At 59.8% G+C, this 13,354-nt stretch overlaps 2 protein-coding genes across 2 annotated transcripts in view; both read right to left on the bottom strand.

Annotated features, from left to right (window-relative positions):
* Window positions 1-4,033: 4,033 nt before the first annotated feature.
* CPT1B (carnitine palmitoyltransferase 1B) lies at window positions 4,034-10,210 on the bottom strand. The gene is made up of 19 exons (XM_004700605.2): window positions 10,143-10,210; window positions 9,602-9,761; window positions 9,081-9,220; window positions 8,688-8,865; window positions 8,486-8,587; window positions 8,204-8,341; window positions 8,020-8,097; window positions 7,605-7,712; window positions 7,408-7,492; window positions 6,888-7,083; window positions 6,556-6,741; window positions 6,327-6,432; window positions 6,137-6,253; window positions 5,760-5,924; window positions 5,536-5,670; window positions 5,269-5,421; window positions 4,733-4,846; window positions 4,401-4,493; window positions 4,034-4,325 (listed from the first exon to the last, which is right to left on the bottom strand). Exons 2-19 carry the CDS (start codon window positions 9,740-9,742, stop codon window positions 4,242-4,244), a joined length of 2,319 nt encoding a protein of 772 aa, XP_004700662.1. The 5' UTR covers window positions 9,743-9,761; window positions 10,143-10,210; the 3' UTR covers window positions 4,034-4,241.
* Window positions 10,211-10,745: 535 nt separating this feature from the next.
* The window catches only part of CHKB (choline kinase beta), a 3,073-nt gene continuing 464 nt past the window's right edge, over window positions 10,746-13,354 (bottom strand). Inside the window, exons 2-12 of the mRNA XM_004700604.2 lie at window positions 13,286-13,353; window positions 12,938-13,046; window positions 12,668-12,781; window positions 12,384-12,517; window positions 12,203-12,298; window positions 12,043-12,101; window positions 11,884-11,965; window positions 11,704-11,812; window positions 11,512-11,615; window positions 11,291-11,372; window positions 10,746-10,953 (exon numbers count right to left, since the gene is read on the bottom strand). Coding sequence (XP_004700661.2) covers window positions 10,879-10,953; window positions 11,291-11,372; window positions 11,512-11,615; window positions 11,704-11,812; window positions 11,884-11,965; window positions 12,043-12,101; window positions 12,203-12,298; window positions 12,384-12,517; window positions 12,668-12,781; window positions 12,938-13,046; window positions 13,286-13,353 — 1,032 coding nt within the window. The 3' untranslated portion in view covers window positions 10,746-10,878. The remainder of the gene's footprint in view (window positions 10,954-11,290; window positions 11,373-11,511; window positions 11,616-11,703; window positions 11,813-11,883; window positions 11,966-12,042; window positions 12,102-12,202; window positions 12,299-12,383; window positions 12,518-12,667; window positions 12,782-12,937; window positions 13,047-13,285; window position 13,354) is intronic.

Below are 13,354 nucleotides of genomic sequence, written 5' to 3'. Positions count from 1 at the left end.
CCGGAAGTGACGGAATTACGTTTTGCCTTTCCACCCCTCTCTGTTACTTGGCCCACCCCTGGAGCTGGACTAACTCCCTTATTGGCTGGTCTCTGCGGAAGGGGTGGGCTTAAGCACGTGCCGGAACCAGCTCTCTGATGGCTTCCGGGCTGGCCTTGGCCTCGTTGCTTGAGGTCAGCAAGTGCCGGACTTGAGGCCTGGCCAAGAATGGAGGAGAACTGAGTGGAGACCTGGAACTTTAGCGCTCACCGACCTGGCAACCCTCCCCTGGGCTCCTTTCAGCAACAGGACTCCTAACCCATTAACCCACCGTGCCTGCCACTAGGGCTCCCTTTGCACAGCAGGCAGTGGCACACCTCTTTTCTGAACAAGTGTGCTAGTGTGAGGGATGACTGCCCAACTATTTTGAATACTCCAAACCCCCATGCAAAGTCTAAATAATTGTGGTCTTATAGAGGAGGCAGCTGAGGCTCAGGAGCTGAGGGTTTGCCAGGTCCTTCTGGCCTCTGAGTAGGGTGCACACATCACTAACAGTGCTTAGAGGGACTGGCCCGTGACGCACACATAGAAATAAGAGTATGCAGGAGTCTACTCATGGGGTTTTTCTCAGGAAGTCCCAGGATCTGGGGCTTTATTCAGAAGCCGAGGCCCATGGAGGGATATAAACTCTGGTTGATGCTGCTATTGCATGAGAGACAGTGGAGGCTTGATGGTGGAGGTGGTGGTCACTTTGAGGGGGAGTGGTAAAAGGACATTTAGAAGGTGGGCTTGACGGAGCAGGTGAGGGAGAAGGGATGAGTTAGTGGGTGGAGGAGGGGTCCACTGGCCCAATGAGAAGAGTGCAGGAGAAGCCAAGGTGGGAGATTGGTAACTTCAGGTTTGACAGTCCCGACTCCTCTGCCACCCACCCACTGAGCTTTTTCTGTAGGGATTCTGACCCCTAAGAACAGTTGGAATTGATCCAGGTCATTCCAACAAATCAAGTCTGGAGTTTTGGCCAACCCTTCTCACCAGTGAGCCACCTCGAAGGCTTCCAATCTTTCTCCCATTCATGGTTTCTGACATAGCACTCAAGGAAAGCGTGGACCACAGATCCCATTGCTGGGAGAATGCAGCAGCTTCTGGTGAAAGTAAGTGTTTCCCAGGCTGCGCTAAGGGGTTGGATTCCAGACAGTGGGTCTGGCATTCCCCAAGAGAGCCTGCCTCATTGGGGGAAAAGGAGAGTGACTCTTGAGAGGGGTAGAGGAGCTTAGCTCAACAGATGTAAACTGATCAACCATTGGGTTAAGGTAGTTGTGTTTTGCATGTGGGAAAGATCAATTTTGGGGATTCAGAGAGTGGGAAATTGTGAACTGTCCCTACAAAATACATACTGAGATCCGGGCCTTTGTACCTGTGGGTGCTATCCAGTTTGGAAAGAGGAATTTCTTCTCTGATGTTAATGAGGTCTTATCAGTGTAGTGTGGGTTCTAAACCAAATCACTTCTGAATTATAAAAAGGTGAGAGACACAGAAACATGGGAGAAGGCAGCAGCCATTTGAGAACCACCTTCAAGGAAGGGCCTCCCTCTGGAGCTATGGCTTGAACTAGGACTTCTAGCCTCCTGAAATGTGAAAAATTAGTCACTGTTCTTTAAAGCCACTCATTGGCAGCACTAGGAGACTAAGACACCCATTATGCCAGGGCTGTCTGCATTTGGGTGCCCTTGTACATCTGAGGCTGGTATCGATGCCCAGTAAGTGATTCACACAGAATGTGGGTGTCACCACGATGCCAGGCCATAAACACCCCTGTCTGGCCTCTCAGAGGGGGGATCTTTGTCAGCCTGCCACCCTGGGGAGGAGGGAGGATCAGGAGGAGTCCCCACCTTGGCCAATCAGGTTTTAGTTGAGCAAGGATTAAGCTCGTGGCTGGATCTCATGAGGTTCCAGTGTTTACCTGTTCTCAGTGGTAGCATTTCTCTAGGGATGCAGCTCCCTGGGTGGTCTGGTTGGCTCCCACCAGAGGTTTGCAGCCTGGCCCAGCACCATGACCTCTCCTCACATTTATGTCTATGAACTGAATGAGCTTCAGTGTTAGGGAAAAGCTGGCTTCCAAACTGCCCACTGCCCAACAGGTGCTAGACGTTCCCTGAGCCCACCAGGTCTCAGGCCCTGGCCTAGGGTCACACAGGTGCCTTGAGGGCAGACACCTGTGAAGATCTTGAGAAAAGCTCTGGACAGAATGAGGCCCCGAGAGGATACATGGGCCTTTAGTAGCCTCCGTGGTCAGAGGGTGTGTGTGTGTGCGTAGAAGCCCTCTCACCTCTCTCAGGTTTAAACTATTACCAAAGGCCCAGATATCACCATAAGTTGTATTTCCAACATCCTATGAGACCCTTTCATGACTTGGTCATTGCCTAGTGACCTGAGCTGAGGCATCTCTGATACCTCTTCAATGGGCCTCTGCCTTAGATCTCTCACCCTCCTCCTCTTCCCTACTTCTAACCGCCCTGTGCCCTCCTCCTGTGTCCTAACACCAAACCAGGCCCAGAGCGAGCCCATCAAATGCAGAGCAGATCATGTCACCCACTTCCAACTCATTTTATTCAGAAAGGTCAGCCTCTTGACTTTGCCCCTGAGCCTCAAAGATCAGGCACGCTACACTGGGAAGTTTGATTTAAAAAAAAAAACAACCGTACTCACTACTCTGGAGTCAATGCCAACTCACAGTGACCCCATCGGGCAGGGTAGAACGTCCCCTTATGGTCTGAGACCACTAGAAAACCTCTTTCTCCCGCTGAGCAAATAGGGTTTCAAAGTGCTGCCCTTGAGGCTGGCAACCCTTCACGTAACTACTGAGCCACCGGGCTCCTCTGGAAGGTTTGATAAGCTTTTAGGGTTGTTGAAGTGCAAAAGTGATGATCTGGAATGTGAACCCCACCTAGAAATCATAAGAAAAAGCTTGGAAAAAGACAAAGATCCTGCGATCCCAACCATGCCTCTATACCCGGCAGCAGGTATAAAGGGCAGCGGACAGGGAGCAGGGCCTCCACGAAGTGTATGGACACAGCGGCTGCAGCAATGGGCTCAAACCCAGCAGTTGTGGGATGGTGTAGGACCGGGTGAGTTTACTTGTGCATGGGACTAGGTGACACCTAAGGACAGGCCCCTCCCTGGCCTCCAGCCCCTTCCTCCCCTCCTCCTCCATTCTGGAGCCCTCCCTCAATCCCTCACTTCCCTGGTTCCTCTCCATCTCTGACTCCACCCTGCTCCCCACCTCTCCCTTCTGACCCCAAAGCCCCAGCTCCACCCTTCACGGGCTCCGGCCTCCCTTCCCACCCTTTGTCCCTCTGTCAGGGCAGGTTCCTTAGACTTTGGCCTGGCCGTCCCCAGACAAGAGGGCATGTCTTCGGACGTCTGTGCAACTTTCTCCTTCACTCTCATGAGCTTCCTCCGTATGCACGCCGTGGGTCCTTAGCCCCCAGTCCCCGGGGCCTGGCCCACACAGGCTTCCTCGCTGTCACTCTGCACTACACAAGGATGCAGCCCCCAGCAGTGGCGTCACTCATGGATCACCCAGGACCCAGAGCCAGGGACAGGGCACCTGATACTTCTCATAGTCGCTGTCCCCAAGTCCGCTCTTGGCCTGTTGGGGGTCTGCAGGTGTGTGGATGCCCTGTAAAGGTGTCAACAAAAGGCAGCCAGGGCAGCGCAGGGACAGGTCCTGTGGGGCCGGCAGACAAGCAAAAGTGGCCTTGGGAAGGAAGGGTGAAGGTCACAGAGCAGCTACAGTGAGTGTGGACATGGGTCTCAGGGGCCCACATTCCAGCATGGTGAAGCAGGGTAAGGGTGACTGGCGGGGCAAGGACTTATTCCAGGAACTCTGGGTGTGGACACGGGTCTCAGAGTCCACATCCCAGTGGAGCCTCAGGGCTACCCTCACTCAAGGGCCTTCCTAGTACCCCGAGACCCACCTGCCCCCTGGCAGGCTGAGCTGGGTAGGCAGGGAGGGCCACCTAGTTCTCTAACAAAACATAGGTACTGAAGGTACTAAGAGATTACACAGCCTTATTTTTATTAACATCTACCGAGAAAATGTTAAAGTCCATCCCGGCTCCAACCTCACCCCCAGCACCTCAGTCCTCGGAAACAGCATCCAGCCAGAGGGCTGTCTTTCTGAGCCTGGGACGCTGCTGACCACCAGGGTGCCGCAGGCCGGCCAGCATTGGTGAGAGGGGTGGCTGGCCACACCTTGGCCCTCAGCGAGCAGCCTCAGGGACTTGGAAAAGGTCTGCGATGTCCAACAGAGCTTGGCGGATGTGGTTCCCAAAACGCTGGGCATTCTGGGGGTCAGAGAGAACTCAGTCCCTGGGCAAGGGCACTTCTGAGCCAGGGCAGGGTGGGGCAGAGAGACTCACTGTTTCCGAGCTTGAGAACTTGCTGGAGACGTGGAAGAAGATGGTGTTTTCGCCGGCAATCATGTAAGACACCCCATAGCCATCGTCGGCGACCTTAGGGCCACAGTAATGAGGCCTGCCTGAGAGCCAGAGCCAGGCCCTCCAGGCCCTACCTCAGGTACAGGCCTCCTTGAGCTGTCTCCCAGACCTCCCACATCTGGGCCCCTCCCACAGGGTCTGCCCTCTCGTGGGGGAGCTGATCCCCAAATAGGGCGGGTGGGGTCCCCCATCTAGCCTCCCCTTGATTCCTGGTGCTCCCCCATCCTTCCCTCCTGCCCTATTGGGGCACTTACTGGGCCAAAGCCCCCTCCGGCCCCCAGGTGATTGGGGTACTTGTTGGGGTCGAACATGCAGATCTGGAATTGAGCTATCTGGCTGGTGGAGAGGCACCAGGGTTCTGAGAGCACCTGTGAGAGACGGGAAAGCCACGGGGTCTGATCCCCTGTTGGCTCCACTGACACACCTGAGAGCCGAGCAGAGCGAGCATAATGGCACAGACTTCCAGATGCTGCGCCCTCTCTGCGCCCAGCTCCCTGTCTGGGCCGCCCTGCCCCTCCTGTGGCCACCCCCACCCCCAACTCTGCCCACCCTCCTTCATAGCTCCTGTCCTGCATGCTCCGTCCCTGGTTCCCTGCTTCTCAAGCACCAGCTGTGGGGTCTGGGCACTGGCTCATCCCTACCCAGAATGCTTGCCTGCTCCTTGCTTCTGACACTTCAGGAGAGACACCCCCACCCCCCACTCCACACACTCTACCTCCTCCCAGGACCCAAGGGCTCGGAGTGGGCAGGCCCAGCCTGCCAGGTGGCCCTGACTTGGGAGGGCACTGACCTCAGCCAGGAAAGGGGATGTGACCCCCAGATACTTGGAGACCAGGTAGAGGCAGAATAGGTGTCGGTCGATGCCGGCCCCTGTCATGGCCAGGCGGTACATGTTCTGGTGCTTCTCTGACGCCTTCCGGAAGAGGTCTTGGAGGTCTGCTTTCTGGGGACAAAAACAGGGATGGGGGTGCTCACTACCTTGTTCTGATCCCCACAGTGAGTGGGGGTCCTCAACATGCCCCCCTTGCGGGACTAGGTGGCCCTGGTGGGGCCTCACCATGTGGTGACCATCCATCATGGCCTGCACGAAGGCGGAGGACTCGCTGGTACAGGACCTCACGGTCTCAGTCCGTCCCTCCCGGAACATTCTGGTCATTGAGGCCTCATAGGTCAGACAAAACTTGCCCCTGTCCTGAGGAACACAGGGGTGGTTTGGGTGGGCAGCTGCCCAGGCCCACCAATACCATCCCTGGCCCACTGCCCCTGCTGCCGCCTGCTCACCCGGAAGTGGGCCAGCTGCAGGGAGATCTGCACGAAGGCATCGGGGCTGGTGCGGCACTTCTTGATGAGGCCTTTGCCAAAGGGCATGAACTGGAAGCAGTATAGCTCCACGTCGTCAGCCAAGGCCTTGGCCACCTGGTAGGAGCGCTCGATGGCCGTCTGGCACTGCGGGGAAGGCGAGGCATGGTGGGGAGGGGGACAAACAGGCCACCTGGGGCGCCCGGCATCGCACTGAGGACAGCTGATGAGCGCAAACTCAAGGACTATCTGAGCCAGGCAGCCTGCAGCCTGGGACTCTGGCCCCTCACGCTTCCAGGGGAAGTGGGGAGGTAATGGCCCCTGACCAGCTCCTGCACCTTCTGGGGTCCCCGGCCCACCTGCTCAGGAATGTCCCACTGCAGCCGCTGAGGTGGTGCTAGCGTGGGGTTCGGTTGGCCCAGACAGTGACCAGTCTCCGTGTAGCCCAGATGGAAGGTGTCGGTAGCCAATACAAACTGAGAGACAGGGGTCAGACTGAGGGGCCAGCCATGCCCCCACCGCCTGCCCCTGGGGCCTATCTGGCCCTACCTCCCAGAGGTGCCCGATGATGGGGGCATCTGCCCATGCGTGCTCCGTGTTGAGGCCCAGCTGGCCATTCTTGAAGGCGATGAGTGTGAAGGACTTGTCGAACCACCTGGATGAAGCCAAAAAGGGGGCAGAGGGGGTGAAGGCTCCAGGGCAGGTGGTGGTGGGGCACTCAAGGCAGCAGGGAGCTTCAGGGTAGGGGGCTGGTCACGGCTCCAGGCCAGGGCCTCACCTGTTGTAGCAGCTGCCATGCAGAAGGGCCTTGCCATAGAGACTGAGGCTGGCCTCATCCTCAGGATCGTAGGCGTGGGACTCCTCGTCCAGGGTCACAAAGAAGGCTGCCCGCTCCACAGTCTCCAGGGCGGCCTTGTTCTTGCCACGGCTGAAGAAGGCCTGGCGGGCCTCAGCCCAGTCCACCCTGGGGGCACAAGGGCAGCACTGGGGGCACCTGCAGGGCTGGGCTGCCCTTTGCGCACCAGTCAGGGGTGGGGTACAGGGGAAGTGCCAGTCAGCACCACCAAGGGCACTGCTCAGAGGGCAAGTGCCTCCCCTGGCCCACCTCACCTTCCACCAGCTGTCAGTGCCGCCAGCTTCTCCTCCCCGGGCTGTGGTGGGGAGCTGTCATCCAGGATACGCTGGAACTGCATCTCCAGGTCGCAGGGCTGGAGCAGCTGGGAGCCCTTGTACAGCCACACCTTGAAGAAGCGGCCCTTGTGGTAGACCGCCACGTGCCTGCTGTCGCCCAGGTGCTGCAGCAGGTCTAGGGAGGGTGAGGGAGCTGAGGCCGGGTGGGCCAGCCAGGAGAAGCCTGATCCCTACCCTGTGGCCCCCAGGACCCCTATGGCCTGCTCTTCCCCATTCCCTTTGCCCCCCTGGCACACAGACCCTGCCTTCAATCCCCTCATGGAGAGCAACGGAGCTGAGTGCCCCCACTATCACCTCTGTTTACTACCATGCCCCTCGACCTGGGGGGCAGCTCTGTGCCAGGCTCCTGGGAGGCCAGAGCCCTGCAGCCTGCCTGTCTCTGGCAGCAGGCATTATGTGTGTGTGGAGGTGGGGGGATGGGGTGGGGGAGGCGCAGCACCTGTCTCCTTGCCCGGTATCCGGGTGGTGTTGAACATCCTCTCCATCTGGTAGGAGCACATGGGCACAATGCCCATCGCCATCATCTGCAAGAAAGTGCCAGGCTGGGCAGGCCACCCTCCACTCCACCCAGCACCACAGTGAGAATGGTCCAGGGCTGGGACTTGGCACCCCCTCCACCAGCCCCACCCCACTCACGGGCTTGATCTCTTCTCGATCCAGTTTACGGCGATACAAGATCATAGAGTGGACGATGTTCCCCAGGCGGGCGGCCTGCACCTCCGTGGGTTTGATAAGCACAAAGTCCTGGGAAAGAGGGGCAGTAGGTGCTGGGGATTGACCCTTCCCACGGTGCATCCTGCGCATGCCACCAGGGCTGGTTTCTGGAAAGGGGACACTGCCCACACTACCCCCAGGTCCTTTCATCTGTGCAGGTTGTACTCTGCTTTGAAGACAGAGCAGTGCAGACTTGCTGTATGTGAGTTTTGGGAAAGGAGAGGAGGGTGGGCTTGTGCCAGAGGGAGCTGCAACAGGGTACAAAAGATGGGCAAGGGGGTGGCGGACAGCACCACCCTGGGTCAGTTGAAGCAGCCACAGGGATCCCTGCGCTTACCATGACATAGTAGTTGCTGTTCACCATGAGGGGACTCCTGCCTCGAAGGTAAATGTATTCTTCCCACCAGTCACTCACCTGTGAGCGGGCAGGAGGGCAGTTAGGGGGCAGGGGTGGGGCCAAGCAGATGGGGCCCACAGGTAGGTGGGGAGAAAAGCACCCAGAGGGTTAAGGTGGGACTTACGTAGTTGGTAGCCCACCAAGACTTGAGCACCAGGTACTTCTGCAACCGAGGGGCAGTCTTGTCCTGGAATTCCTTGGCCAGCATCTCCATGCGGTAGAATTGCTCCTCATTCAACAAGGGCTTCACCGACTCCAGGTACTGCCCAGCCATAGTGTCAGGGTGGGGTCTGACACCAACACCTGCCTGGGACTCTCCTGCCCCCTCCCCCAGCCCCCCACTCCCTAGTGAGCCCTCTCCATGGACAGTCTCTCTGTCCAGCTCGGCCCCACCCCAGGCCCTCACCCTCTGGATGGTGGCTGGCACGCTGGGCACAGGGAGCGTTGGCAGGGATGTCTGGAAGCTGTAGAGCATGGGCCGCCGGCTGGACAGGAGGCGGACACAGATCTGGAGCACAGAAGGCAGTGTGTGGGGCGGAAGCCAGAGGGCTTGGGACCTCCCCACCACCCCGATACCCCACTCAGGCCCTGTACCCGGCCCTGCTCACCGCCCAGACCCTGGTAACATGGCTGGTCTGGCCATGCATCTCAAAAATCCAGCCATGGTAGGAGAGCAGCAGCTTCAGGGTTTGCCGCAGGAAGAAGATGCCAGTGGCCCAGGCACCCGTGGCGAAGATGGCCATGCTGAGCAGGGCCTTGGTCTGCGGGGTCTGGTAGGGGCTGCATCTGTGCCGGGGCAGGGGGCAGGTGCAGTGAGCAGTCATGAAACCGCCCAGGCTGAATGCCACTAGGGATTGTGGCCCTTCTCAAGGGACCAGTTCCTCAGGAGCATCAGACACATCATTAGAGGGGAGCTGAGGTGCTGGCCCAGGGTTTACTCTGAGCGCACCTACCCCAGCCTTCCAGGACCCCTGTGCCCACCTCCAAGTCCTGCACCTTACCCTTCAGGGAGACATTTCTGGATCCTACAGACCAGACCCATGGAGAGGTCCACGTTGCAGAAGGAGGACCCCACGGTTGCCATGACAACGACCATCCACCCGGTGGGGCTGCCTGGGTACACACCCCTGAGGATTCCATTCTGTGGGCAGAAATGGGGGCAGCTCTCCTGGGACTTGGAGAATGGGGAGTCAGGTGAGCAGGCCCCCACGAGGTAAGGGGGCTCTGGTCTTTCTGCACTGCTCCTACACCTGCTGCGTTCTTCCCACCCTTCTTCAAGTCTCCTGTTCACACTCACCGCCTCGCCCCACCTGCCGGAGTCTCTCTCTACCCCCCCCACCCCCCACCCTGTTCCTGCATTGCCTGGCCTGCTATCCTGCAGAACTCAGGGGCTTGGCCGCTTGCCCGAATCTGGGACGGCGACCTGGGAGGGGGCAGCAGTGGCCCCAGGCACCGCAGCCTCCCCACAGCAGCTCTGCACCTGCAGATGGAAGAGGCGGGGCCCAAGAACCACTGCGCCCACCTTGATCCGAATCAGGCGTTTCTTCCAGGAGTTGATGCCAGACAGGTAGATGTGTTTCAGGGCCTCTCTACTGAGCCGGAAGTCGACCCCGTCTGGGGTCACTGTGAACTGGAAGGCCACCGCCTGGTGTGCTTCCGCCATCCTGGGGGTTGGTCGGCACCTGGGCGTGGGGCAAGGGGTGCGCGCGCGCGCGGGCTCAGGCCGGCTCCGCCCCCCGCGCCCCCAGTGAGCGAACCAGGCCCCCCACCCCCGGTCCGCCTCGGCCGGGCGCCCCCGGCCCGCACCCCAGCCTGTCTGCAGCTGGCGCTCCCAGCCCCGAGCCAACGGCTGCAGAACCCTGGCGTCCGCGTTCCGGCAGGTTCCGCCACAGTGGGCAGCGGGTTGGGCATTCAGGGGCCTTGAGCAGGGGGTGCCAGAAAGGGGGTAGGAAGGCCCGGCTCGAGGGGGTCCAGGGAGCCCCCAGCCAGACCCCTCATCCCACCCCCAACCCGATGGCAAGAGGCACCCCTAGGCCCATCTGGCCCGTGCTGCCCTGCACTACCCTCTGCTCACGGTTCAGGCTCGCTCTGGTCTGTGGGGCTGCCGGCTCTGGCCCGTGTCCCCGCGTCCTTCAGGCTGCCCCAGCCCCGCCCTCCCTGGGAACCTGACACCTACTCCCAAATTGGGTCGGAAAACAGTTGCGGGCTGGAACCTCAATCCCCTCCCCGTGGGGGACTCAGGAGCAGGGGCGGGTGTCTGAGAGTTGAAGGTTGCCCAAAGGTCTGGGGAGGTTGGGACCCACTGGGTCTCACGTGAGTCTGGTGCATTTGAGCTAAAAATAGCCAATGTAGGGGAAAGGTCACCGGCATGTCAGCTGGGCTGCCAGAGCAGCTCCACTTGGCCCCCAAGTGCTCCTAGCTTGCTACCCCTGGCCTGGGAGGCGGGAGGTGAGGCCCCGGGAGCAGGAGTGACCCTCATGATCCAGCTGGTGCACTGTCCAGCCCTGCTCCACCAGGGAAACCGAGGTGCCCAGCTGCGCCCCAGCACTAGCTCCAGGAAAGCCAGGAGGAAGGCCAAGCTAGACCCAGTCCCTGAAGGGATGGGCGCAGCCCGGGCTCCCTGCCCAGCTCATGCAGAGGTGGCAGCAGGAAGAAAGCAAAGACTGTTTGGTCTGAAGAAGTTTATTGTCTGAAGGGTCATAGCCCAGGGCTCCTTGCCAAGGGCACACACACACATTTCAGCCTCCCCTGCCAGGGCCTGCCCGGAGGCTCGGAGGCACCCAGATGTGCAGCAGGGACTCAGGACTCAGGGTGTGGGTTGGTCAGCTGCCTCTTCTGCTGGAAGTAGAACTGGAATCGAGACTGAGCATATTCCTGGGAAGGACAGCGGCCCGGCAGTGAGAGTTTGGCCAGTCCATTCACTCTGTCTGGACCGGCACAGCCCTGTTTCTGGGCCCCCTAACCCTCACAGACACATCAGCTGGAACTCAGAGGGACTCTACAGAACAGAGTGCATCCTCGGCCTCCCATGGAAATCTTTAGGGAAGCATCATCCTGCTCCCTGAGACGCCAGAGCAGATGGTAGGAGCAAACCACTGTCCTTCTGGTGGGCAGCCCACACTTAACCTGCAGCACCACCGATGGCTGTAGGGAGGTTGGTTGGGGGGAATGGTGCATCCCCCTCACCATATCCATCTTCTGGTTTACTTACCAGATAACCAAACTCGATGGTGGACATGGACGCTTGAAGGATGGACCAGAGGCCCCAGAAGAAATGAGAGGCCAGGGCATACCTGGGGTGGGGACAGTGCAGTGGCATTGTGGGAGCGTCCTCCCTGGGCTGGTCTGGCCCCTGCAGCCCTGCCTGAGCCAGTCCCTCCTCCATCACCCCCACCCCACTCCCTCCCCACCCCCAGCCCCATATTTCCTCACCGATTGACCTCCACCAGCAAGTGTTCTTCCAGCTCCCTCTGGTGCTCAGGGGAGGGGGCCTCACCCTTCTTTACCTCTGACAGGTAATGGCGAATGAAATGGAGCTGAAAGGAACAGGCAGAGGCAGCATGTCCAACCAAAACCCTTTGGTGCCACTGCCTGGCCCTTCCCCGGGCCCTCTGGCCCATGTACCTGCTGCTCCCGAGTGGGGTAGTCTGCTGGTCTGGCCTTATAGAAGGGCCACTCTTCATGCGTGTAATCGTAGGCCCACTCACAGAAGTGGTTCCCGATGTCAAAGCCCCTGGGGGTGGGGGTGGGAGACACTGAGTCTGCAGCTGAGACACAGCAGGGGCTGAGGGCTGGATCCCTCACCTATAGTTGTAGCTGCTGTACTCGAAGTCCACCAGCATGAGGCTGTCGGTGTCTTCCGGCTCGGAGAGCAGCAAGATATTCCCTGGGGTACGGGTCTGGTCACTCTGGGGCCGCTGGGCCCCAGCACAGGGTCAGGCTGGCTAAGGAGCAGTTTCCTACCTTCTTGGATGTCATTGTGGCAGAAGACCACTGGGGACGGGGTGGATTCTAGCAACTTCCTGCAGGGGAGGGGACAAGTGTCCTGGTCAGCAATGACCAGAGGCCAGAGCTTAGCCCTCAGCACATGCTGGCAGGCACCTCCTACTGCTGGCACCCTCACCTGAGGTTGCCCATCTCGTCCCTCAGGCCATACACCTCCAGCAGGTTTGCCTGGGGGAGGCCGGTGGCGGGCAGGTCCTGGATCTGCTTTAAATACCTGGGCCCAAGGGACAAGGTACACTCACTCCACTGTGTTGGCCCCCCTGGTCAGGCCAGTCGCATCCCCATGGAGGCCTGCTCACCGTTCCATGGTCCCAAACAGCCAGTGGGGCTCTTTGGTGAAGGGCATCTCCATGCCGTGGAACTGGGCCATCTTCTCGGCAATGGCTGCAGACAGCAGTGGCTCTTGGAGCTCTTGCGTTTTCAGGGGCCGGCTCTGCACCCAGGAACCTATCAGGGTGGTGAGGGGGCTGGACGGGAGGGGGATGGGGAGGGGGGGTGGCCAGGGCCTTGGGGAGATTCCCCACCTGGGGCTGAGGAAGGCAAAGCGGACTTGGGGGAGAGGAGGTCAGGGCTGGGCTCGTACTGGGATGTACTGCTCCAGCCGGCCCTCGGGGAAGACACCATAGAGCTGGGGCCCCAGTGACCGCTCAGCGAGGATGGCGAACATCACGCTCTCCTGGACCAAGGAGTCCACGCCCTGAGAGAGGGGGACACAGCAAAGGGCAGAGGGCAGCTAACCCACCAGGCTCTGCCATGTGAGGCAGCAGGGTGACAATGGACAAGTTACTGAGTGTCTGAGCCGCAGTTTTCCTATTTGTGCCATGGGATGGTTTCATTGGCTCACCCTCCTCACCTGCAAGATGGCCCCATACAACCGAAGCAGCACTTCCCTGGGCTCATCACCAACGCTGGGCAGGTGGTCCGGGAGTGAGCAGCGGAACAGCAGGTTACTGAGGCCCCCGCTGCAGACCCAAGGGCATGCTCAGCCGGAGGCAGGCCCCACCACCCTCCGTTGGGTCCCTCCGTCCCACCTCCCCCACGCGCTACCGTCAGTCTTCCCCTGGGTCACTCTGTTCTCTCGGGTCCCTTTTTCCATCCTCCCTAGGTTCTTTCCCGCCATCCTCCCCCAGGGTCCCTCACCCTCCTGTCCCGCTCTCCCATTCCTTCCCGCGAGTAGCTGGGCTGACCCCTGACCTCCCACCTCACGGGAGTAACCCTCAGCTCCTCGGGCCGCGCCTGGCGCCAGGCCCCGCCCAAGTACTCCCGGCAC

Source organism: Echinops telfairi, unplaced genomic scaffold (genome assembly GCF_000313985.2).
Source record: "Echinops telfairi isolate 266 unplaced genomic scaffold, ASM31398v2 ScPeMD7_2;HRSCAF=8, whole genome shotgun sequence".
NCBI lineage: Eukaryota > Metazoa > Chordata > Mammalia > Afrosoricida > Tenrecidae > Echinops > Echinops telfairi.
This window is presented reverse-complemented; position numbering and strand designations above follow the sequence as displayed.